Below are 25709 nucleotides of genomic sequence, written 5' to 3' on the forward strand. Positions count from 1 at the left end.
TTGTTGTGGGGGAGGAAGGGAAAGGAGAATGTTAGCCGCTTTGAGACTCCTGAAGGGGAGTGAAAGGCGGGATATCAAATCCAAACTCTTCTTCTTCTTCTTCTTCTGGAGGGCCGAGTTTGCCTACGCCTGACATACACACTAGTTGATTCTGTTGTCTTCTCTTTGAAATCTTTGAAATTGATGGCTAAAATAAAATACATTAACAGCTGTAGATCTGGCTGCACACCCTCTTCGCAGAATCCTATATTCTACACAGTTTCCTCTGATATATGCACTTCCTGTATGCACTGTGCGCTTGGAGAATTGCATCACAAAATCTGGTTTTCATCACCAATTACTGTCGTTTATTTGTATGCCACCTTCCCATAGTTAAGCCATGTTCAAGGCAGCTTACATTCCTAAAAAGATTTACATAATCACAAAAAATATATACAACAAAAGTAGCTGTGAGCATTAAATAAAAAACATCTCAAGAAGTATACAATAAAATTAAACAATCCACACATAAATCATAATAAGGTCTCATTGGCTCCCAGTACGTTTCCAAGCACAATTCAAAGTGTTGGTGTTGACCTTTAAAGCCCTAAACGGCCTCGGCCCAGTATACCTGAAGGAGTGTCTCCACCCCCATCGTTCTGCCCGGACGCTGAGGTCCAGTGCCGAGGGCCTTCTGGCAGTTTCCTCATTGCGAGAAGCAAAGCTACAGGGAACCAGGAAGAGGGTCTTCTCAGTAGTGGCGCCCGCCCTGTGGAACGCCCTCCCATCAGATGTCAAAGCGATGAATAACTACCTGACATTTAGAAGACATCTTAAGGCAGCCCTGTTCAGGGAAGCTTTTAATCTGTGATATTTTACTGTATTTTTTGTTTCTATGGAAGCCGCCCAGAGTGGCTGGGGAAACCCAGCCAGATGGGCGGGGTACAAATAATAAAGTATTATTATTATTATTATTATTATTATTATTATTATTATTATTATTATTATTATTATCATTATCATCATCATCATCATCATCATCATCATCATCAAAAATACCCAAAAAACCCCCAAACAAACACCAATAGCAGCAAAAAATTAAGCATCTTGATGACAACAATTAATCCTAGACAATACATCACCTAGAGAATCTCTGGGCGTTCTGAGCAGCACATCCAACAGGACTCCTAGCAAATGTGGTTTCGGTTCGCGTATTGGTTCGAGAAGTGTGAATTATGCTGTTTCTCATTAAATGCAAACAAAATCGCGTTTGTTTCAATGGGTTCACTGCCTACATCGTGTAGTAGCCCACCCAGGAAAGTGGTCTTCATTTTCCGCCCCTGAATATAGAAAGCAGCCCTGCATTGAGGCGGAGCAGTTTTAATTCTCCCTTTCATTATATCGGGATGTATTAGCTTTGCAGAAAAGCCAGGGCTGATATGTGCTGACACAACGCTCTGGAAAGTTAAATATAACATCTCAAAGGAAATGGATCTCCTTTCCCCCCCCTCTCTTCCTTTCTGCCCAATGTGCTCCAGCCCTGACTCTGTTTCGCCGTTGCTGTGGCTTCAGCTGAGCGAGGCGACAAGCCCCTTTGATTGCCACATTCTAGCGCAGAATTAAATTTGGGTCGCTTCCCTCCCTGCGTTCCAGTTCTCTTTCTGAAACAAGGCAATGACATTCAAAAAGCCATCTGAGTCTCCGTTAATGTCGACAGTAGGCTTTTATAAATATTGGAACTTTTAAAAATAAACCTGTTCCCCGGGCAGATTCCTTTCCCACCACAGAGATCAGCTTCCTCAGCAAAGCCGTCTTGTCGCTTGGAGCAAGAGCACACACTTTGGAGACGACTGGGATGGGGCAATGTGGAAAGAGAGACAAATGCTGTAACTCACCCTTTGGAGGTTGTGATGCTCTCATGATTCTTGCATCCAGCAGCAATGTGGACAGAACTTGAAGTCTGCAGGGGCACCAGATGGGCAGCCAGGTCTGGGCTCAGAGATGACTACAGAAGATGGAGAGGCCATTGTGCCTGGGAGACTGGACAAGAACTCCCAGAAGAACCTCCCAGACCACCAGGGCCTGTAACACTGGTCTTGAAAGACCTACACTGGCTCCCAGTATGTTTTCGAGCACAATTCAAAGTATTGGTGCTGACCTTTAAAGCCCTAAATGGCCTCGGTCCAGTATACCTGAAGGAGCATCTCCACCCCCATCGTTCTGCCCGGACACTGAGGTCCAGCACCGAGGGCCTTCTGGTGGTTCCCTCACTGCAAGAAGCCAAGTTACAGGGAACCAGGCAGAGGGCCTTCTCAGTAGTGGCACCTGCCCTGTGGAACGCCCTCCCACCATATGTCAAAGAGAACAACAACTACCAGACTTTTATTTTTATTTTTTTAATATGATATTTATTGAAAATTTTTGAAATTACAAAGAAAAAACACAGCAAAAAAAGAAAATAGAAAAAACAAAGAAAAAACAAACCACATCAAACAATACAAATTCAAAAAACAAAAATACACCGCAAACAAACAAAAATAAACCCATCATTCTCAAATCCTCAACTCTCATTACCTTCTTTCTTTGACCTCCTCCTCCTCCCTTTTTTGGTATCCTGGTTAATAATTATGCAGCAAATCCTTTCCATATTTCATAGTATTCTGTCATTACATTACCTTAATCTATTTTCATCTTATCTTATAGAAAACCTTAAAAACTTAAAACTTAAATCTTATTTTTACCTACTTCTCACAACCATAATATTCTTACCTAATTCTTTAAACATTTTTGCTAGAGCCAAGTAATTTCGTTCCAACATTTTTCTAACATTCATCAATTTTATAAAACAATCCTGGTAATAAAAAGAGAAATAAAAACAATCCAATCTTCATCCAGCGTCCCTTCCTCCTGGTCCCGGGTTTTGTCAGTCCTTTTTATCCCATCGATATAGCGCATTAACCTGGTAACCTTATATCCGAGGCCCTTAAGTCTCTTCCATGTCCCTTCCGCAACTCTTCTTCATATTCTCCTTTCACTTGTGGGAACTCCAGCTTGGTGATGATTTTGACCCTTTTCAACAAATCAGCCCCTTTTCCATAGTCCAGACTCAACTCCATGTGGTATTTAAGAAGATGTTTCAGAATCCCTCCAAAATTATTAACCTTGGGCTCCTTTGGGAGTTATATAAAATATTAAATTAATATTATTTTTTATTATTACATGCTGCACACGCTATGAGGAAGCTAGGATTTACTTCTGAGTAAACATACATACACCAAGTCTGCAATCCTAAACCCCATTAATTTAGACATTTTTTAGGATTGCACTGTAAGGCTACATATGCCGTATACATGAATTAAAAGAATAGTTACTATGTCAAACAGTGGGAGTGAATTTAATGGGATCTTACTTCTGCACTGAATTTAATGGGATTTACTTCTGAGGTGTAAGTTTCCCTGGATTCTATGGAGTTTGCTTCCCAAGATGGAAACTTGGATGTAAGTTATGTAAATTAAATTTTTAATTTTAAATTCGGTGTCAACAATTGCCTACTTGTATTTGCATGTGGTTAATCCGGTGAGCAAGTATGTGGCAATTTCAACAGCCAGGTCTGTTTTGACTGGAATTCTCTGACATCCCTAATTGCAGAAATGCATCTCAACATGCAAAATAGTGAGAGGCTGTGCCTGTGTTTTCTTTTTTTTCTTTTTTATAAGATATTTATTAAGATTTTCAAGAAATTACAAAATAGAAAAAACAAAAGAAAAATACAAAAAAGAAAAATACAAAATAAAAATAGTTAAAATAACAATTCAATCATCACATATTTTTCATTTACTTATTTCCCGGACTTCCTCACGCCTTCCTTCTCTGTATTCCAATTCGAATTATTATTTCAGCAAATCCCTCCCCTCTTTCAAATCCTTTCCATAGTTCATAATATTATGTCATCACATTACCTTAATCTATTTTCATAAAACTTAAATCTTAATTTTTACCAACTTCTCCTACCATAACATTCTTACCTAATTCTTTAAACATTTTTATTAGAGCCAAATAATTTCATTTCAACATTTTCCTAACATTCATCAATTTAATAAAACAGTCCTAATAAAAAATAAAAAATAAGAAATCCAATCTTCATCCAGCGTCCCTTCCTCCTGGTCCCGGGTTTTGCCAGTCCTTTCTATCCTATTAATCTAGCACATTAACCTGGCAATCTTATATACGAGGCTCTCAAGTCTCTTCCATATCCCTTCCGCAGCTCTTCTTCATATTTTCCTTTTGTTCGTGGGAACTCCAGCTTGGTAATATTTTTGACCCTTTTCAACAAAACAGTCCCTTTTCCATAGTCCAGACCGGACTCGACGTAGTATTTAGAAACATGTACCAGATTCCCTTCAAAGTTAAGAGCCCCCACAGCTCCAGACATCTGACGGCCCCTTTCCAGACTCGAAAAGTCCAAATCTTCCTGTATAGGGGGGGTCTATCCAACCCCCCATTTCCAAACCAAACCAGGTTTTATCTTTCCAAGTCTGGTCTTTTCCAAGTTCATTTGTCAAATCCAAAAATTTATATTCCTGCTGGGCCTCAGCTCCTTCCGTCTCTGGCGCCCAAGATTCAGCAGAAACCTTTTCTCTCAGCTGTTCTGTCATGGCATGCTCCTGTTTTAATTCCTGGGTGGGCTCCCTATAGTTTCCCACCACCTGTTCAAAGGTTCTGGCCGCATTAGTCATCAAATCCGTCTTCTGGCTTAACTGATCCAATAGGGCATTTATTTTGCAGAAAGCACCCAACAGTGCTTCTGCAGACATTATCTCGCAAGGTCACAAACCCTTTCCCACAGTTGTAATCAGTGACAGCTGCAAGCTCCCAAGAATTATACAATTCCACAGTTCCCCTCTAGGGGGAAAAGCTTCTGGTTGTTCTTTCTCTTAAAAACAATAGCAACAAAGTCTCTTTTTTAAAATGTTTTGTCCATATTTGTTCTTTTAAGATGCGAAAGGAGGCAATGGAGTCACTATGTTTCTCTTCTTATAACTATCTGTCAAAAACATTTGTTTCTGGTCAATGAGCTTCAAACATCAATCCTGACACCCCGCTCCAGGATCAGGACGGTGGAAAATTACTTTGCTTTAGATTCACTTCTGCAGGTTTAAACAGCTCAAGAAAAAGAGATCCCCCTTCTTCTCCTGCTACCTAAGGGGGGTTCAGCGATTTTAAATGATGAAAGTTGATCCTTCAAAGGTGGTCTTTAAAACTCTAGTTTGCTTTGTCTTTGCTTTGTTCTGGCTACAGGGAAACGGAAGGGTGACTTCCTGTTTAAACCTTCCCGTTTCAGTACCAAATTAAGGTGGATTTTTAAGTCCAAATTCCTTTCTATTTCACCAGTTCGCCAGTTCTTATTTAAAGTCCAAATATTCAATGTTCCAGTACTCACGGTTGATTATTTTAGATGCCAAATTGTCCTAGGAAAAAGGCAGCGCTCTCCGGCAACGGCTGTGCGGCTTCACTCCGCAGAAAAAGCGATTGACTCACAGCACCGCGCCACTTCCCCCTCTTCGCTTCGGAGCCTGTTTGTGGGTTCCTTTGCGGGTTGGGGGGCGCTAAGGGTGCTCGCCGAGTCCCACGGTCACAGGCTTCATCCGCCTGTGATTTCCAGAAGGGTCCCCACTTCGCCGCAGCGGAAAAGACCCATTTCATGCGGAGCTGGTCCCTCCAGTTCAGAGGGAGTCCGCCATTGCCGGTGGCACCACCCCAGAAGTCTCCCTGAGCCTGTGCTTTCTGACCTTGTCAAGAGTAGCTGTAATCACTTGCCTTAACCTACTGTATGCTTGAGAAATGGGATGACTTTGATTTATCTTCCTCACACAAGCAGTAATGAAAAGAAGAAGAGTTTTCTTCAACTCTTTCCAGACTTTCTTGCCAACTTTGACTGCAGGCAGGAGGCTTAGAAACTCTGGTTTGAAATGTGTGTGTGTGTGTGAAGAATAGAAAGCTGAGCTTATCGACTTACTCATCAGCAAATCCCGCACTTCAATGGTTAACAAGTGGACAGGCAGAACATTATTTATTTATTCCTCAATATTTATATATCGCTTACTAGAACAAAAACTCATTTACAAGGAACCATCCAAAATATTCATTTGAAAGACCAATAAAAAACAAACCAACATTGAAAGCAAGATCTATAAATCAATCAATTTTTTTCCAAGCAAGAATGCTAAGAAAGAGGAAAACAATATGTAGAAAGTCAATGCCCATAAAATCCTGTGATTAAAAAAAAAACACCTGCCGCCATCCCAGTGCTTCTAATATCGGATAGTTTTAGCATACTCAAAAGTTTTGTGTCTCTTTTGCAGGAAATGTATACTTTTGTGCATTCAGCAATTCAGCACGTTCTTATACCTACTAAAAACCATGTGTCCAAACCATGTGCTAAAATCACTTGCCTGGATAAGCTTGCTGGAATGAAACATTTTATAGCAGGGGGCAAAACCAATGCAGCGAAGGCGTCTGCCTAATATCAAGGGACAGAGAGTTCCAAAGTGTAGGTGCTGCTATGCTAAAGGACTGCTTTCTTGCAACTGCAGAACAAATTGTCACTTGTAGGAACATTTGAGGGACGCAGGTGGCGCTGTGAGTTAAACCACAGAGCCTAGGACTTGCCAATCAGAAGGTCAGTGGTTCAAATCCCTGCTACGGAGTGAGCTCCCAATGCTTGGTCCCTCCTCCTGCCAACCTAGCAGTTCAAAAGCACGTCAAAGTGCAAGTAGATAAATAGGTACCACTCCAGCGGGAAGGTAAACAGCGTTTCCGTGTGCTACTCTGGTTCACCAGAAGCTGCTTAGTCATGCTGGCCACATGACCCGGAAGCTGTACGCTGGCTCCCTTGGCCTGATCTATAAAAATATGCTGCCTTCCACTCACTCCGAGCAGGAGCTTCAGGGTCAACATACTCTAGACACACACACACACACACACATTTTGTTAGTTGGCTGAACCACAGTAACAGCTTCTGCTAAGTCTCCTTTGGAGTGACACAGATAAAGAGAAGTTCAAACATTGCTTTACAATCACAACTTTGTCGGGCAAGCAAAAAGGAGAGCAAGGAGGGCACAGCGTGGATGTTTCAGAGGCGAACAAAGGAAGATGAAAGCAATTCTGTCTTTGGTTTCAGCAAAAGAAAGACACACAAAAAAACCATTCTCCAACCTGCCTCCCCCTGCCCTTTCCCTCCCAAAAAGACGTGCCTAGCAATGCTGGATGCCTTTCATTCCTATTTTAGTCCTTCAAAAACAGGCCAAATAGTGATGGGTAGATAGATATAAAGGTTCGTGCAATGTTTGCCAGCTCATTCTGGACGATTTCAAAAGGGAAGCCTGTCTCTCTATGAATTGGCGAAGAGAGCTCACCCCCTTTGCTTACTCTAAAGTCCTCAGCAGGCACCACTTACCACCTGCAGGTTTGGTGGGAATAGTTTGCAGCAGAGGAAAAGGTTTTGGGGAAAGGAAGGTCAGATTACAGGACATAGGGCTTTGTGTGAATGTCTGTTGATCCATTGCCTGGGAGGCCAGCAAAAGAAATGGTGGTTAAAGGAGGATTAGTTAAATTCACAGAGGAAGGGCTATTCCATTGCTCTATGCTCCAGCTGGCAGTGTGTGTTTCACATCATCTGCCACCTGATTATTTTTTCCACTGCAGATGCTCAGAATTGGCCCTGGGACCTTCTGCCTACAATTCAGGCGTCCCACCACATTGTCCCTCTATGTCAGGGGTGTCAAACTCAAATTCATCGGGGGCCGCATCAGCAGTTTGGTCACCCTCAAAGGGCCAGTTGTATCTGTAGGACTATGTGTCCACTATTTATTATCATAAATTATTGTGGAGGTTTCCTGTGTAGAACGGCCGGCGCCGCTAGAGGGCAGACGTTCTCTGGCTTGTAGGCTGCCGCGCATGCGCTGAAGAGGCAGCTTTCTTGTGTCAAAAAAAAAGAAGCGAGAATAAAAGGTGAAGGCTGGCGGCCGGCGGCGGCTACACGGGCCACATGACAAGGTCTGGAGGGCCGGATTCTGCCCGCGGGCCTTGTGTTTGACACCCGTGCTCTATGTCATCTTGAGCCACATGCCTTTCCAACTCATTGTACTCCGCCCCTTCTGTGATGTATTATTTTTAATGTGTCCTGTCGCCTGTTTAGATGCCTTGAGAGTTTGAACTATCCCCAGGCGAACCAGCAGCCATTAATAAGCAAAGTGATCCACTGAGAATCACGTCAGAGCATTTCAGAAGGGAACATAAGATAGCATTCTACCCAGCTTATGATGTGACTCTAGGAACTATCTCCGAAGAGCAGAGAGAGTCTTTTTTCTTCCCATCTCAGCTGTGATTCCTGCATTGCAGGGGGTTGGACTAGATGACCCATGGTGTCCCTTCGAACCTTGCAATCCTATGATTCAACAGTGCAACGGGAAGAGAAATACTGTATCCCACCCCCATCCCCCTGCTGACCTGGCAATGGTGCCTCTTCACTCTTTTGCAACCCTGTAAACTGGTTAGAAACAAGAACAGAGGAAGCTGCCTGGTACTGAACCAGACAATCTATCTCAGTATTGTCTACACCGGGGTCCCCAACCTGTGGCCCATGGGCTGGAAGCAGCCCACGGAGGCTGTTTAACTGGCCCACACACACCTATCTACTACACGAAAAGGTGAAGGTCCACAAAGGTTTCTTAAGCCATGTAATAAGGAAATCACTCTATAAGATATGGAGTAAATATAGAGGAATTTTGGAACCAAAGATACCTTTGTGGATATCTCCAGCGGAAGCAATAGCAGTTAAAAGGAAAAACATGAAGGGAGGGTGGCCCACCTACCGGATATGACTAGAACCAGACACAGAAAAGCCAACTTTTAAAAAATACAATGAATTTAGATGCCACTTGTCCGATTGGATACAATATTTCCAACTAAATCAAAAATTGTGTACAGATAAGAAAGAAGGTCTTGCCAAAGAAACTTCCGTTTTTGAAAGAGAATTGTAGTGGTTGGGAGTTACTCGTGCGTAAACTTTCCCACTTTGAAGCCTGGTTGCATAGTTTAAACCGTTTTGACTGCACCGCCCATCTCCGCGTGGCTGCCTCAGTCGCTAGCAGAATCTGTCTGTGGGCGTTTCTTAAACCTTTGCCAGCATAAAAGTTGTTTGACACCCAATCGTCTCCACCTCTCATTGCGCGGAAGTCTCCTGCGCAGGGAGGGTGTGGGTAGTGGAGGACCTGGGCTCTCCTCACTGACTTCCAAAGAAGAATCCCGGAGCCCTTCCACCTCCTCTGCCATTTGCTCTCCTGGATCCTTGGTGTTACGCTGATTTCCTTCCCCCTCTATCAAGCTACGTCTCCCCCTTGTGCTGGTACCTTCCCCTGCAGAACCGGAGAGCCTCTCCTTCTCCCATTGCTCTGATGTCAGTTCCCTGACAAGAATTAATATATAATAAAGGAAAGTATATATCAAGAATGTATGAATATCTCTTAGAGTGGGAAGTGAAAGGGGAGCAGGTAAAAACATCAATGGGCATCACGTTGGCAACATTTAATTGGCACTGTGCTGAAGTGATTTCTCCGCCACAAAGGAGTAATATTGGGGTGAGGAAGCAGCTGTTGTTCACTTCCTGTCATGGGCTGGCTGGAGGCAGAAGGGTGGTGGGAGGCACCAGCTGGGAACCCCCAAGGGAAGAAGTCTCAGAGTCAGGGGGTTGTTGGTGGGATGATGATGAGTGGTCAGAGGGAGAAGAGGGAGCAGACTGGAAGGAGGAGGTGTCGGAAACTGAAGAGGTAACAAGGTTTACGGTTTAGCAAGCAGGAAGAGGCAGTGGCAGGGGCTGGAGAGGAAGCAGAGATGAGGCAGGCAGCTGAAAGAGCCAGGGGGATCACCCCCTCCTGCTGCAACCAGTTCCCATTCCCCCTGATCTCCCAGGGTCAGAAAAGGTATGAAGAGGGGGGAGCAGAGACAGATGTGCTGATGGAGTCTCATCTTGCTTGGGAAGGACCCAGGGGAGGAGGAGCCTTAGACCATTGTGGGAAGGCTCACCTTCAGTCCTCACAACTGCCTCATTGGGGCAAGATCTACTCAGACGAGTTGCTGTGCTTACTAGGCCTGGCCTCCTGAGCTGTTTGTTTCTTTGAATAGAGAATTAACTTCGCTGCCACCGTGTGTGAGCTATTACTGACCTGTTTCTGGTGCCTGTCCCTCACACTTGCCTGATGAGTTGTTTTCTTCCTCACTCAACAGCATATGCGAGAGGCTGCTGAACGGCGGCAACAGCTGGAATTGGAGCATGAGCAAGCCTTGGCTGTTCTCAACGCAAAACAGCAGGAAATTGAATTCCTGCAGAAGGTAAGCAAGGCAGCGGGAGGAAGGGAAGGGTGAAAAGCAAGCAGTAGGGCAAAGCTGTCACATGTGTGGCACCAGGAGTGAAACAGGGGAGTCCCTGGTAGATTTCACAAATCAGTTTCATAACCCGTTTCTTAATCTGAGCCCATTCTAGTTAGGACGTTACGTGAACGTGGAATACATTATGGGATCCATTTTTTCATGTTATGGAAACCATATTTTGAGAACTTTGGTTCCCCCCAATATTATGAGAACTTTGGTTCTTATCGGTAGTTGGTGCAACCGTGTATTATTTTGCTGTTCTTGGATAGCTAGCCAGCCGTAGCACGCTGCTAAATGCTGCTTCCATCTCTGAAAATGTGACTTTTCACAAAGTGGCTGAGGACAGATTCAAGCTTCTGCAGGTGATGGGAAACAGTGTGTTCCCTGTCCATTATGTTAAGGGAAAGGCTATAACTCAGTGGTAGAGAACACACTGTGCTTGCAAATGGTCCCTGGCATTTCCAGCTAGGGCTGGGAAAGATCTTTGGTCTGAAATCCCAGACAGCCCCTTCTGGTCAGCATGAAGACAGTCCTGACCCAGGCGGGCTGCTGTTCTGCAGGAACATTCAAACATCTGGCACATAGGAGGTAGCCAACAAATATAAGGTTGGTGCAGAATTCAACCCTTGAGGCACCAATGGTTAGAACATAGGAAGAGCCCTGCTGGAACAGTCCAAAGGCCCTTATAACCTGGCACTATTCTCACAGTGGTCGACTGGATGCCTGAAGGAGCTTCTCCACCCCCATCGTTCTGTCCAGACACTGAGGTCCAGTGCCGAGGGCCTTCTGGTGGTTCCCTTGCTGCGAGAAGCCAAGTAACAGGGAACCAGGCAGAGGGCCTTCTCGGTAGTGGCACCTGCCCTGTGGAACGCCCTTGTCAGGGGATGATTAGCTGCTTGTGCTTAAAATAGTGCCCCTTCAGAGTTTGTGCGACCCCACAAACCTCTGTGTGTGACAGAGCTCCTCAGACATGTCTGCTCTAGTCACTTGTAGAGTCCGACAGTGGCTGTCTGCGGAAGCGCTTCCAGCAAAGAAGTTCCTTAACGGAAACGCGTCTCCTGGACTCACGACGTGACAGCTTCCGGCGAAGCATAGGTCTCCCTGCAGTTGCTTCTGACACCTCCCCGCTATTTTCGCTCGAAGTGTCTCTCACCCCTTTCTCTCCCCTTCTGCTTCCTGCCTGGGCTGCTGCGTGTCTCTCAGCATTACTGAGATCCTCCTCCAGAGACCCCGCGCTCCCCCTACTGGTCCCTGCTTTAGCTGTTGACTCTCTCCCAGTCTCTGGGAGCCCTACCACTTCCCTTTCCTTCGATGTCAGTTCCCTGACATCCACCTCCCCTCCAGGGCCCCCCTCTCCCCCGCCCCTACTCTCTCCTCTGGGCAGTGAGGAGCTGAAACCCCTAAAAGAATCCTCTTCATCTTCCGACGTCTCGAACATTTCCCTCCATCGGTCTTCGTTCCGACTCGCTGAATCCTCCTCCACCTCGGAATCAGCGAACCCCTCCAACTCTTCTTCTTCGTCGGTGGTGGCGAAGTATTCCCTCCGGAACCTCGCCACTGGCTGGGGTTTCCGAGGGAATCTCTGATGAAAAGTTTCAATTAAAACCTCGTCATCTACATCCTCTGCCCTGACCCAGGTGTTTTCCGACTCCGGCTCCCCTTCCCACATTACCAAATACTCTACTTGCTCTCCCCTCCACCTGGAATCGAGAATCTCCGCTACATGGTAGCTGTGTTCTTTTTCCTCCATAGCTGGTCCCCTATTGACCCTCCCCTCTCTGTCCCCTATATACGGTGACAGCAATGATCTGTGGAACACTGGGTGCAACTTCATGTGGTTAGGTAACCGGAGTCTGAAAGCCACTGGGTTGACCTGTTGCGTGACTTCAAATGGGCCCAGTCTTTTGGGTCTTAACTTCTTACAACCTCCTTTAAATGGTAACCCTTGGGTGGACAACCACACCTGGTCCCCCACCCTAATGCTTTCTCCTTCCCTTCTGGTTTTGTCTGCCTGCCTCTTATATTCCTCCTTCGCCCTGTTTAAATTAAATTGGAGCTGGCGATGGATCGCTTCCATTTCTTCAACGAACTGTTCTGCGGCTGGAACGCTCCAGTTCTCCCCCTCCCCCCCTGGGAAGGCTCGGGGATGACACCCGTGATTGGCCAAAAAAGGGCTCATTCCCGTGGACACGTTCTCCGCATTGTTATAGGCAAATTCTGCCAACGCCAGCTTCTCCACCCAATCATTCTCTCTGTCATTCACATAACACCTCAAATATTGCTGGAGGACACCATTAGCTCTTTCCGCCTGCCCGTTGGTTTCTGGATGACGGGCAGTTGAGAAATTCACCTCTACATGCAATAAGCTCATGAGCTTCCTCCAGAACCTGGAAGTAAATTGTTTCCCTCGGTCCGAAACCACCCTCAAGGGGGCACCATGCAATCTAAACACATTTTCCACAAACAATTTAGCGGTTTCTTCTGCTGTGACCGCATGTGAGCAGGCTATAAAGTGGGCCATATTGGTTAACAGGTCTACCACAACCATAATGGCTGTCTTCCCTTTGGACCTGGGCAGATCAGTCATAAAATCTATTGCCACTGCCTCCCATGGTCTTTCCGGCGTGGGTAGTGGTTCTAATAAACCTGCCGGTGCCCGCCTCTCCCCCTTGGCTCGTTGACATCGGTCACACCCTCTCACATACTCCCGCACATCTTCCCTGACCTTGGGCCACCAGAATTCCCTGGTAACCAGCCACATGGTTTTGTGTTGCCCAAAATGCCCTGCTGTGGGGCTATCGTGCAGTTGTTTGAGTACCTTTTCCCTCAATTCTCCTTCAGGTACGTATAACGCTCCCTTGTAGTACAACGCCCCGTTTCTCTCCTCAAAACCCCCGGGTTTGTCTCCCTCCCTCCTGAGACCCCTGAGTTTGTCCTGGGCATATTCATCCTGCACCGTTCCCTCTATCAGTTCCCTTAGCCCCACCAGTGCCGCCCCACACACCCAGCGATCCTCGGGAATGACATGGGTCTCTTCGGGTGCACCCTCTCCCTCCAAATATTCAGGTTTGCGTGATAGAGCGTCCGCCCTAACGTTCTCCTGGCCTGGTACGTAACAAATCTCAAAGTTAAATTTGGAGAACTCCTGGGCCCATCTCAACTGCCGTTGGTTGAGCACTCGCGCAGTTCTCCAATACTCTAGATTCTTATGGTCCGTGCGTACTTGCACCTTCTGTTGTGCACCAATTAGTAGGTGCCTCCATCTCCGGAAGGCCTCATAAATCGCAAGAAGTTCCCGGTCATACACCGTGTAGTTTCTCTCAGATTTGTTCAGCTTTCGCGAAAAGAAGGCACACGGTCGCCACTCGGACCCCTCCTTCCCTGGCTGCAGAAGAAGCACCGCCCCTATGGCTCTGTCAGAAGCGTCTGTTTCGACCCTCAGCCTTTTTTGTAAATCCACATGTAGAAGTTGTTCGTCAGAGGCGAAGGCCTTTTTCAGTTCCTCAAACGCTCGCTCCGCCTCCCCCGTCCAAACAAACTTCTTTTTGCTGCTGAGACAGTCCGTGATGGGCGCCGTCAGGTGAGCGAAGTTTCGGATGAACTTACGATAAAAGTTTCCAAACCCTAGGAACCTCTGCACATCCTTCTTAGTCTTGGGGGTTTTCCATTCCAGCACCGCTTGAACCTTGCCGGGGTCCATGGCCAACCCCTTGTCTGACAAGCGGTACCCCAGGAATTCCACCTCCTTGGTATGAAACTGACACTTCTCCAGTTTCACCCACAGTCTGTTGGCTTGCAGCCTGCTCAACACTTCTCTGACGTCTCTCACATGTTGCTCCTCATTCTCCGAATACACCAACACGTCATCTAAGAAGGCCACGCAATTCTTGTAGAGCAAAGGCCCCAGTACATGGTTCATAAAGGCTTGAAAACACGCGGAGCCTGCTTGTAATCCAAAAGGCATAACGAGATATTCAAATGCCCCCAAAGGGGTGAACATGGTGGTCTTCCATTCATCCCCTTTCCTTATACGTATCAGGTTGTACGCCCCCCTTAGGTCCAGCTTTGTAAAAATCTTTCCTTTTCGCACCCTGGTCAAAATATCATCAATCCTGGGCATAGGAAAAGCCACCGGCTCTGTCACTGCATTTAGGGCCCGAAAGTCACATACCAGTCTCGGCTTGTCCGTGTTCTTTTTATCCACAAAAAACACTGGGCTACCCCCCGCTGCCTTGGACTCTCTGATGAAGCCTCTCTTCAGGTTCTTGTCAATGAACGCTCGCAACTCCTGCATCTCCCTGTCTGACATGGCATACAACCTGCCTACAGGAAGCTGTGCTCCAGGGAGTAAATTGATCTGGCAATCAAAGGGCCTATGCGGGGGTAGTTGGTCAGCTTCCTTCTCGCTGAACACGTCGCTGAGATCAGCATACTGTGATGGCACCTTCCCCTTCTCCATCACTTCCGTCCCCGCTAGGGTGGCTTGGGCCCCTGCTGACCCCTTTTCCCCCCTGCAGTGTTCTAAGCAATGTGCGGAACCGAAGGAAACCACTCTTTGATGCCAGCCCACCAGCGGATCATGTAGGGCTAGCCAGCTCATTCCCAAAATAATGGGAGCGCCTCCCAAGGTGGCCACATTAAACGCTATCAGTTCTGTGTGCCTTGCCACCCTCATTATCATTGGGATGGTCTGCAAGCTGACGCCTCCTCCCAACAGTTCTCTGCCATCGATCGTGGTCACCTGCAGGGGGTTGCTTAAGGGGATAGTCTGTATCTGGTGTTCAGCCGCAAACTCCTTGCTCATGAAATTGCAGGAGCTGCCTGAGTCCAACAGCGCCTTTATTTTTAGGGGGTGTCCATTTTGCAACTCTAGCGACACTTCAATCACTAGAGCAGGTCGAGGAGCTTCTGGCACTGGCACTTGGGAAAGGGGCACTTTCACTGCTCTTTGGCCTGGCTGCAGTGCCCTGCTGGCAACCAGGCGTTGGCTTTTACCTGCTCCGTTTCTCCCTGCTCTTCCCCCTCAACAGTTCCCACCATCCCTTGCCATTCCTTCCTCTGGGGGCAGACTCTGGCAAAGTGGCCTGGCTGTTGGCAGAGATAGCATTTCCGGGGTCCCTTTCCCTCCTTCTTCGCCCCCTCACTGGGCTTTGAAACTGCGCGCGCGCGGGCTGTTCCGATTTCCATCGGCTCTGCCGGCGGGAAAGCTGGCTCAGGAATGTCTGGAATGCGTAACTCCTTCCAACGTTCCCCTCTCCCTTCCCGCCTCTCCAAGGCTCTTGCCTCCTGGCGCGCTCCAATGGTCAGCGCAGATTTGGTCAGCTGATCCATAGACACCGCCCTGGGGCTCCTGGCCAGCTCGTCTTTCACAGCTGAAGAAAGACCTTCTTCAAATAGCATCTGAATGGGTGCTGCCGATAAATCCCACCCCAATCTGTGAATCAGCATGGTAAATTCAGTCCAGTACTCACGGACAGATCTGCTTCCCTGCTTGCAAGCCATTAGCTGTCTGCGCACTCCCCCCTCCTCAATATCGCTGGAGAACATGATATCCATTGCACGAAAGAATTTCATAGTGTCCTTCAGGATATCGTTGTGCGTTGCCATCAGGGGTCGAACCCAATCTCGCGCCCCCTTCTCAAGATGCCCAATTACGAAAGCAACTCGGGATTCCTCATCAGGGAACTCATCAAACTGCACATTCAGGGCATATTGCATTTCAGTCCTAAAGGCATGGTAATCCTTGGGGTCCCCCCCAAACTTCTGCACTAATCCTGGTACCTTTCTGGGGAACTGAGTGGTTCTCCCCTTCTTGTCTGCATCTTGAGCCCTCCTCTCCTCGAGCCTCGCCGTCTGCAGCGCAAGTTGGACCTCCAATGCTCGGTATCTGTCTTCCAAGCTTGGACCAGCTCCACCCCCTGCGGCTCCGGCTCCTGCTGGGTCGCTCATGATGCCTTCTCCTGCACAGGCAGCGTACAGAGACTGTCGGACTGCTGTCAGGGGATGATTAGCTGCTTGTGCTTAAAATAGTGCCCCTTCAGAGTTTGTGCGACCCCACAAACCTCTGTGTGTGACAGAGCTCCTCAGACATGTCTGCTCTAGTCACTTGTAGAGTCCGACAGTGGCTGTCTGCGGAAGCGCTTCCAGCAAAGAAGTTCCTTAACGGAAACGCGTCTCCTGGACTCACGACGTGACAGCTTCCGGCGAAGCATAGGTCTCCCTGCAGTTGCTTCTGACACCTCCCCGCTATTTTCGCTCGAAGTGTCTCTCACCCCTTTCTCTCCCCTTCTGCTTCCTGCCTGGGCTGCTGCGTGTCTCTCAGCATTACTGAGATCCTCCTCCAGAGACCCCGCGCTCCCCCTACTGGTCCCTGCTTTAGCTGTTGACTCTCTCCCAGTCTCTGGGAGCCCTACCACTTCCCTTTCCTCCGATGTCAGTTCCCTGACAGCCCTCCTACCAGATGTCAAAGAGAGGAACAACTACCAGACTTTTAGAAGACATTTGAAGGCAGCCCTGTTTAGGGAAGCTTTTAATGTTTAACAGACCCCACTTATTTTGTTGGAAGCTGCCCAGAATGGCTGGGGAAACCCAGCCACATGGGTGGGGTATAAATAATAAATTATTGTTGTTGTTGTTGTTGTTGTTGTTGTTGTTAGGGAGCCTCTCCTCATTTGTGATTCCCAGCAGCTGGTCTTCAGAGGCATACTGCCCCCAACAGGGGAAGGAGAACATAGTCATCGTGGCCAGCAGCCTTGATGGTCTTCTCCTCCATGGATTTGTCTAAGCATCTTTTAACCCACCCCCCACCCCCGCAAGTTGGTGGCCATCACTATCTCTTGTGGGAACAGATTCCATAACTGAACTGTGAGCTGCATGGAGAATTATTTCCTTTTGTCTGTCCTGACTTTCCCAACGTTCAGCTTTGGTTGGATGTCCCCAAATTCTAGTGTTTTGGGGGTGCATGTACCCCTCTATGATGCCTCCTCTTCCTTGCATTTCTGCAAGCTAAAAAGGTGAGCTGCTCCTTTTATGAGATTCCATAGCTGCATTTCATATTAAGAAAGCTAATAACTGCTGCTTCCACCTTAGATCCCTGATAGCATATTCAGGCTGATAGTCCTGTTTCGGGAAGATATTCAGAGCGCCAAGATGTCCCTATCTAGCCTCCCAGCCACAATAAGGAGGGCACAATATTGCCTTCCCAGACGCAATGCTGATAAGAGGACCCAGTAAGATAACCAAGTTTGTTATGAAATGTGTTTGCAGTGAGTACTGTTGTAGCTTTCAGCATCGATATTTTGAGTTTGAATTCTGGAAAGGTATATTTATAATTTTTTATTAAACCTGTGATGGTAGATAAGACAAAAGTTTCTTATTACTTGCTAAGGTATTGTTTGCACTCCAGAGACCTCTTTGTGGTCTCTTTCCTTTATCAGATGCTATTAGGGAACGTTTATTAGTCTAGCACAAAAAGCCAATGGAAAGAAAAGGCGTTTGAATAAAAAGAGGATGCTTCTCCAGACGAGCCCATTTTCTCCGTAGTTTCTTCTGAAGGCAAAGAGTTGAGGAGGCATGCAAACAGAGGAAAGTAGCAAGTTGCTTCCTCTCACGTCTGACCATTGGCACATCTAGCTCAGTATTGACTACACGGATTGGCAGCAGCACGATTTCAGAGGGGTATGTGTGTTCCCAGCCCTACCAGGAGATGCTGGAGACTGAACCTGCAACCTTCAGCATACAAAGCAGATGCTGTACCACTTCCCCCAGCAAAGCTGATCAGGAATGGATATGGTGGGAAGTGAAACAGGAGTGTGTAAACATGGCGCATTTGGGTGAGCTCACTGTGGGTTAAACCACAGAGCCTAGGACTTGCCGATCAGAAGGTCGGTGGTTCAAATCCCTGCGACGGGGGTGGAAAGCACATCAAAGTGCAAGTAGATAAATAGGTACCACTCCAGCGGGAAGGTAAATGGCATTTCCGTGCACTGCTCTGGTTTGCCAGAAGCGGCTTAGTCATCCTGGCCACATGACTGTACGCTGGCTCCCTCGGCCAATAAAGCGAGATGAGTGCCGCAACCCCAGAGTCGGTCACAACTGGACCTAATGGTCAGGGGTCCCTTTACCTTTACTCTGCGAGTAAGAATTGAGATGCTATTGTCATTCTAGGTCCCAGCATGCTCAACTCCCTCAACCATTCCTCAGAAGGCTTAGTTTCCAGACCCTTCATCATCTTGGTCTCCCTCCTCTGCACACACTTCTCTCTCTTTTTTTTTTTTAGAAGATATTTATTAAAATTTTCAAGATATTACAAAATGACAAAAAAAGAAAAAAGAAAAATACAAAATAAAAACAGTTAAAAACAACTCAATCTTTCCATTACTTATTTTTCATTAGCTTATTTCCCAGACCTCCTCACGCCTCCCTTTTTTTGTATTCCAGTTCAGTTTGTTAGTTCAGCAAATCCTTCCCCTCTTTGTTTATCCAAGTCTTTAATCTTAAAATATTGTAACATTAAATTTTTACCTATTAGTAATCCATTTTTCATATTCCCTTATAGTATTACAGCTAGAAACCACTTAATTTCTATCCAACATCATTCTAACATTCATTAATTTTTACAATATTTCTGTAAATAGTCTTTAAACTTTTTCCAATCTTCTTCCACCGACTCTTCTCCCTGGTCTCGGATTCTGCCAGTCATTTCCGCCAATTCCATATAGTCCATCACCTTCACCTGCCATTCTTCCAGGGTGGGTAAATCTTGTGTCTTCCAGTACTTTGCAATACGTATTCTTGCTGCTGTTGTGGTGTACATAAATAAAGTTCTATCCTTCTTTGACTCCAATTGGCCGACTATGCCCAGGAGAAAGGCCTCTGGTTTCTTCAGGAAGTTATATTTAAATACCTTTTTCATTTCATTATATATCATCTCCCAGAAAGCCTTAATCCTTGGGCACATCCACCAAAGGTGAAAGAATGTACCTTCAGTTTCCTTACATTTCCAACATTTATTGTCGGGCAAGTGATAGATTTTTGCAAGCTTGACTGGTGTCATGTACCACCTGTATATCATTTTCATAATATTCTCTCTTAAAGCATTACATGCCATAAACTTCATACCTGTGGTCCATAACTGTTCCCAGTCAGCCATCATAATGTTATGTCCAACATCTTGTGCCCATTTAATCATAGCAGATTTCACAGTTTCATCCCGAGTATTCCATTTCAACAGCAAGTTATACATCCTTGACAAAATCTTAGTTTTGGGATCCAACAGTTCTGTTTCCAATTTTGATTTTTCCACCTGAAATCCAATTTTTTTTGTCCAAATTGTGTGCCTCCATTACCTCTGCACACACTTCTCTAGCTTGTCAGTATCCTTCTTAAACTGTAGTGCCCAGAATTGGACACAGTGCTCCAGGTGGGGTCTGACCAAGTCAGAATAGAGCTGTACTATTACTTCCCTTGATTTGGACACTATACTGTACTTCCATTGGTGCAGCCTAGAATTGCTTTAGCATTTTTTTTATTTTTGCTAAAGAGTAGATCCACATGTAATGCTGCAAGGGAACATGGGTCACACCTCTAAGATTGCATGGTGCAATCTCTTAGACTGCAGAAAATGTCGTTACCAGCCTCTGAGTGTGTCAAAAACCATCTTTGTAAAGATCTGTTGGATAGATCATGGGTAGGCAAACTAAGGCCCGGGGGCCGGATGCGGCCCAATTGCCTTCTAAATCCAGCCCGCAGACGGTCCGGGAATCAGTGTGTTTTTACACGAGTAGAATGTGTCCTTTTATTTAAAATGCATCCCTGGGTTATTTGTGGGGCCTGCCTGGTGTTTTACATGAGTAGAGTGTGTCCTTTTATTTAAAATGAATCTCTGGGTTATTTGGGGGGCATAGGAATTCGTTCATTTTTTATTTTATTTTTCAAAATATAGTCCAGCCCCCCACAAGGTCTGAGTGACAGTGGACCAGCCCCCTGCTGAAAAAGTTTGCTGACCCCTGGGTTAGATTTATTCTAGAGCAACAGGAGCTGGTCTAATTTTCTTCCTCCATCTCTTTCAGGCTCAGGTTGAAGCTAAGAAAGAACATGAAGGTGCAGTTCAGCTGCTAGAGGTAAGGAAGGCGACAATCTTTTTTCTGCTCTCAGAGCTATCACTGCGAATAGCACTGCAAGCTTTGGTTGGTTGTGTTCAAGGATGTGGAACCTTTAGCAGCCCAAGGGACACATTTATTCATGGGGAATTTTCTGGGGGCCTCATGGCAGCGGTGAATGGGGCCAGAGGGGATAGTGTGTGGAACAGGGAAAGTGACCAAAGTTAGAGGTCTCCACACATACCATTCATCATCCACCTGTCTATCCAAGGATGCAAGAGGCGTTATTACTGTTCAAGGACACATTCCAGTCAGCTGAAAGCGTTTGGAGGGATGCAAAGTGGGGCCCCAAGGGGTGTGGTCAAATAAGGAGACCCAGAAGACCACATTCAGTCCAAGGCCTGTCCTTCCCCACCCATTTTAACTGGTGGATTCATCAACTGGTGGATTAACAGGCAAGGGCAAGGCAAATATCAGCCGAGCTAAGAGTTAAGAGCATGCTCGTTTTATGTTTTGGGGTTTTTCTGATGTGTTGCTGTTAACAGGGAATTTTCAAAATAATATAATTAATAATGGCTGTTCCTCCCAACAAGGAGTGCTAGGTTTTGCTTGCTAAATTATGATTCTTTGTGCCTTGCCTTCATATCTCAGAAAGTGTGCTTTTTTCATATTTTAAGGATGTGAATTGTATACTCTGATACAGCATGCTTGCTTTGGGAACTTACATTGAAACACACTATAACCACAAACAAAGTTGGCACAATCTAAACAGCAAAAATATTCCAATGGAATTGCTTGATTGGTTAAGGCAGGCCATTGAAAAACCAAGGTTTCTATAGCTGGTTAATGACCCTAATTATTATCAGTGCATTTGTATGTATGTATGTTTGATTGATTTAGGCCAGGCATAGGCAAACTCCGGCCCTCCAGATGTTTGGGACTACAATTCCCATCATCCCTAGCTAACAGGACCAGTAATCAGGGATGATGGGAATTGTACAGTGGTCCTCGCAAGACGAAATTAATTCGTTCCGCGAGTTTTGTCGTCTTGCGATTTTTTTCGTCTTGCGAAGCATGGTGTCGGGAAAGTTTTGGAAAAGCTTCAAAAATCACCAAAGTCTTTAAAAACCTCAAAAAAGGCTACCACACCGCGTTCTATGAGTTGCTCCTCGAAGTCAAGTCGCAACGGTATTAACAGTGTTAAGAAAAAGGAAACAAACTTGCAAGACGTTTCCATCTTGCAAAGCAAGCCCATAGGGAAAATCGTCTTGCGAAGCAGCTCAAAAAACAAAAAACCCTTTCGTCTAGCGAGTTTTTTGTCTTGCGAGGCATTTGTCTTGCGAGGTACCACTGTAGTCTCAAACATCTGGAGGGAGGGAGTTTCCCTATGCCTGATTTAGGCTTCAGCCCTATACACACTTATGGGCAGAGGGGTGGGTAATTCCCATTGAATGACAGATTCTAAAACCAGTGAGCAATTCCAACAGTCGTGGATGATGACAAATCCAGTACAACAACATCCAGAGGCAACCAGATTGGGGAAGACTGCCTCGAAGATTAAGAGGTCCTAGGAACATTCTCTTGCTTTGCATTTTTTTTTTTTAAATGGGGGATCACAAGGAGTAAGTGGAGACAAGGGCAACATAGAAGCTCATTTATGTTTCTTATAAGGCTGTTAAATGGGCTCAGAAAAGGCCTTTTTTGTTTTTAAGAATCCCAGCATTTTTATTAGACTTTATCGGAAGCCTCATGAACTTAGCAATAAACAAGGTTGTCACATGAAGCAGAATATCGAAAGCTGCCTCTGATAATCTCCCTGGCTCAGTCAAAGCCCATTAATTGCCCTGTCTGTACAGCTGGTGCCCAGAGAAGTAAAAATCTATATGCCTCCACCGGCTTCATTAATGACTTCTAATAGTAATTATGATCTTTGATGCTGGGTATTTCCTGGGGATTAATGACTGGGTACATCTTATCGACTCTGGGATTGTGCCTCTTTGCCTTCCAGTCCTCTGAACCGGCCATTAATCCATGAGGAAGGCCCGTTGAGTCAAAAAAAATTGCTTTGAAAAAACAGGCACAATGGTCTGCTGCTCTCTGCATTGCTCTTATGGGGTAGCAATTAAGGGAGAGCAAAAGTGGCCCCCCTCCAGATGTTGTTGGATTCCCATCACCCCTGACCATTGGCTGTTCTGGCTGGGACTGAGAGGATTTTGAGCCCAACAGTATCTAAAGGCTACCATGTTGGTTGCACCTGCTGCAATACCTTTATCACTGGGTTTTTATTTATTTAGTTAGGTTTTTTTTAAAAAAAAAACACCACACACAATTATCTAGTTAGTTCATGGGGTATATGGGGTGTTAGGGGAGAGATGAGATGCGGGTGGCACTGTGGATTAAACCACAGAACCTAGGACTTGCCGATCAGAAGGTCGGCGGTTTGAATCCCCATGACGGGGTGAGCTCCCATTGCTGTGTCCCTGCTCCTGCCAACCTAGCAGTTCAAAAGCACGTCAAAGTGCAAGTAGATAAATAGGTACCACTCCGGTGGGAAGGTAAACGGTATGCTCTGGTCCACCAGAAGTGTCTTAGTCATGCTGGCCACATGACCCGGAAGCTGTATGCCTCGGCCAATAAAGCGAGATGAGCGCCGCAACCCCAGAGTCGGCCACGACTGGATCTAATGGTCAGGGGTCCCTTTACCTTTAGGGGAGAGATGGTGCCTCTGGTGGGGACATGTTGTGCTTCTTCTGAGGTAGTTTGCCCACCTTTGATCCCCACCCTGCACTCAGCTCTCACCTGTGACTCCCTGTCAGCATGCAACAGCAACCACAATCCAGGAAATGGTTTTGACTGGGTGGCTACACCAGGTTGAGGGTAGCTGATGGGTCTCAGACCCTCAGTGAATTAGTGACTTCCCCTGCACGTGAAGACAAGCTCTGGACGAGACCAGCAGTGGGGCCAGCAGTTAAGAAGGTGGTTTCTGCATGTGCTGGAAAGAGAAGTAGGAAGTTGAGGCTCTGGGAACGTAGCCCATCTAGGAGAAGGAAATCTCTGATCCCAAACCTCTGCTGCCTTGTGGCTATATGCTCATTCATGAGAAAGGCTTCAGGAGTGAATCCTGACGAAAAATCCGTACCCACCACCTTTAAATACTTTAAAACATACAAAAAGTTAAAATCCTTGAACAGGTTAAAAGTCGTGCCAGCATTTCTAAGCATCTGGGTAGGTAAAGGTAAAGGGACCCCTGACCATTAGGTCCAGTCGTGGCCGACTCTGGGGTTGCGCGCTCATCTCGCTCTATAGGCCGAGGGAGCCAGGGTTTGTCCGCAGACAGGTCATGTGGCCAGCATGACTAAGCCGCTTCTGGCGGACCAGAGCACCACATGGAAACGCCATTTACCTTCCCACTGGAGCGGTACCTATTTATCTACTTGCACTTTGACGTGCTTTCGAACTGCTAGGTTGGCAGGAGCAGGGACCGAGCAACGGGAGCTCACCCCGTCACGCGGATTTGAACCGCCGACCTTCTGGTCGGCAAGCCCTAGGCGCTGTGGTTTAACCCACAGCGCCACCCGTGTCCCTTAAGCATCTGGGTAGGCTTGCCTAAACAAGAATGTTTTTAGCAGGTGCAAGAGTTCAGTGAAGGCACTAGCAATAGGCAGGTAGTTCCCAAGTGCAGGTCCTGCCACACGAAATGACCGAGTTCTTACCAATGTGGAACAGGTATTATGCGGCACCTGTGGCAGTGCCTGTTCAGCTGATCAAAGTGGTTGAGTGGGTGCATCTGCAGAAAGGCAATCTCATAGGTAAACTGGTCCCAAGTTGTTAAGGGCTTTGTGTACTAACAACAGTAACACCTTAAATCTGGCTCAGTAGCAGATCAGCAACCAGGGCAGGTCTCTGAGCACAGGTGTTATTACATGCCCACAAGGCCTCACTCCTGGTCAGCAGGAGCTATGCTGCAGCAGCATTCTGCACCAACTACGCAGGGAAGTCCTGCTAAGAGACCATTTTAAAGGTAAAGGGACCCCTGACCATTACGTCCAGTCACGGATGACTCTGGGGTTGCGGCGCTCATCTCGCTTTATTGGCCGAGGGAGCCAGCGTACAGCTTCTGGGTCATGTGGCCAGCATGACTAAGCCGCTTCTGGCGAACCAGAGCAGCACATGGAAACGCCGTGTACCTTCCCGCCAGAGCGGTACCTATTTATCTACTAACACTTTGACGTGCTTTCGAACTGCTAGGTTGGCAGGAGCAGGGACCGAGCAACGGGAGCTCACCCCGTTACAGGGATTCGAACTGCAGACCTTCTGATCGGCAAGTCCTAGGCTCTGTGGTTTAACCCACAGTGCCACCTGCATCCCTAGAGTGCATTGTAGTAATCCAGTGGTCCAGCAGAGAGGAGGATGGGGGCAAAGCTAGCACAAGTGACTCTGCTGGCGCCGACTCTGGCACTGCCTCATTTCTGGGCTCCTTGCATTCTTCCTTGTCAGTCTCAATGGCCACCAGTGACCGCTGGCCTGGAGAAGAGAGAGGGGTGAAATGACAGGGCTCTTCAAACACCTAAAGGAGGGCAATAGCTACCCCAAAGGGCAGGACTAGATCTGCTGGGGGTTAAATTTCACATGAGTTGATAATGGAAGCAATTTCTTCCATTCAAAACACATTTCAAACATTTCCATTTCAAAACACATGAGTTGATAATGGAGAAATGGTGGCCTCCCCCTTGCCGGAGGTCTTCTTCAAGCAGAGACTGGACAGCCATCAGTTGATGATGCTCTGGCACTCAGTTTCCTGCATTGCACAGAGGGTTGCACCTAAAGGCACACTTTATAAATCTTTGGTGCCTGACAACAGGGCTGAACCCTATTAAATAGCTAATCTTGCAAGTCACACTGACATAAAAAACTTGCAGCTCTTCCTAAGAAGCCTCAATAGGAAACAGTAGAGGCAGGCAGGGACCAGGAAATTGAAATTACCCCTGGCAAATTGTTGCCCCTGCTTTACCTTTGGAGGATGCCTTGTGAAATGTGTGGGGTGTGTGTGTTGCTAAATCTTCAGTTTTCCAAAGCGCAGCCCTCTCCCACTCTGAATCCCAGAGATTGGGGGTCCTAAAGAAACTCGACTCTGATGTACACACATGCTGGACCTGTACATACATACATACATACATTTCTGGATATTGTCATCTGTACAGA

At 46.6% G+C, this 25709-nt stretch overlaps 1 protein-coding gene across 14 annotated transcripts in view; it reads left to right on the top strand.

The window, feature by feature from the left end:
* The window catches only part of RIMBP2 (RIMS binding protein 2), a 211135-nt gene that overhangs the window by 108930 nt on the left and 76496 nt on the right, over positions 1–25709 (top strand). For all 14 annotated transcript variants that reach the window (XM_082204081.1, XM_082204082.1, XM_082204078.1 and 11 more), the window contains 2 exons: positions 10264–10368; positions 20478–20528. In XM_082204081.1, the coding sequence (XP_082060207.1) occupies positions 10267–10368; positions 20478–20528 (153 nt within the window). In that variant the 5' untranslated portion in view covers positions 10264–10266. The remainder of the gene's footprint in view (positions 1–10263; positions 10369–20477; positions 20529–25709) is intronic.

Source organism: Podarcis vaucheri, assembly GCF_965113315.1.
Source record: "Podarcis vaucheri genome assembly, chromosome: 16".
Lineage (NCBI taxonomy): Eukaryota > Metazoa > Chordata > Lepidosauria > Squamata > Lacertidae > Podarcis > Podarcis vaucheri.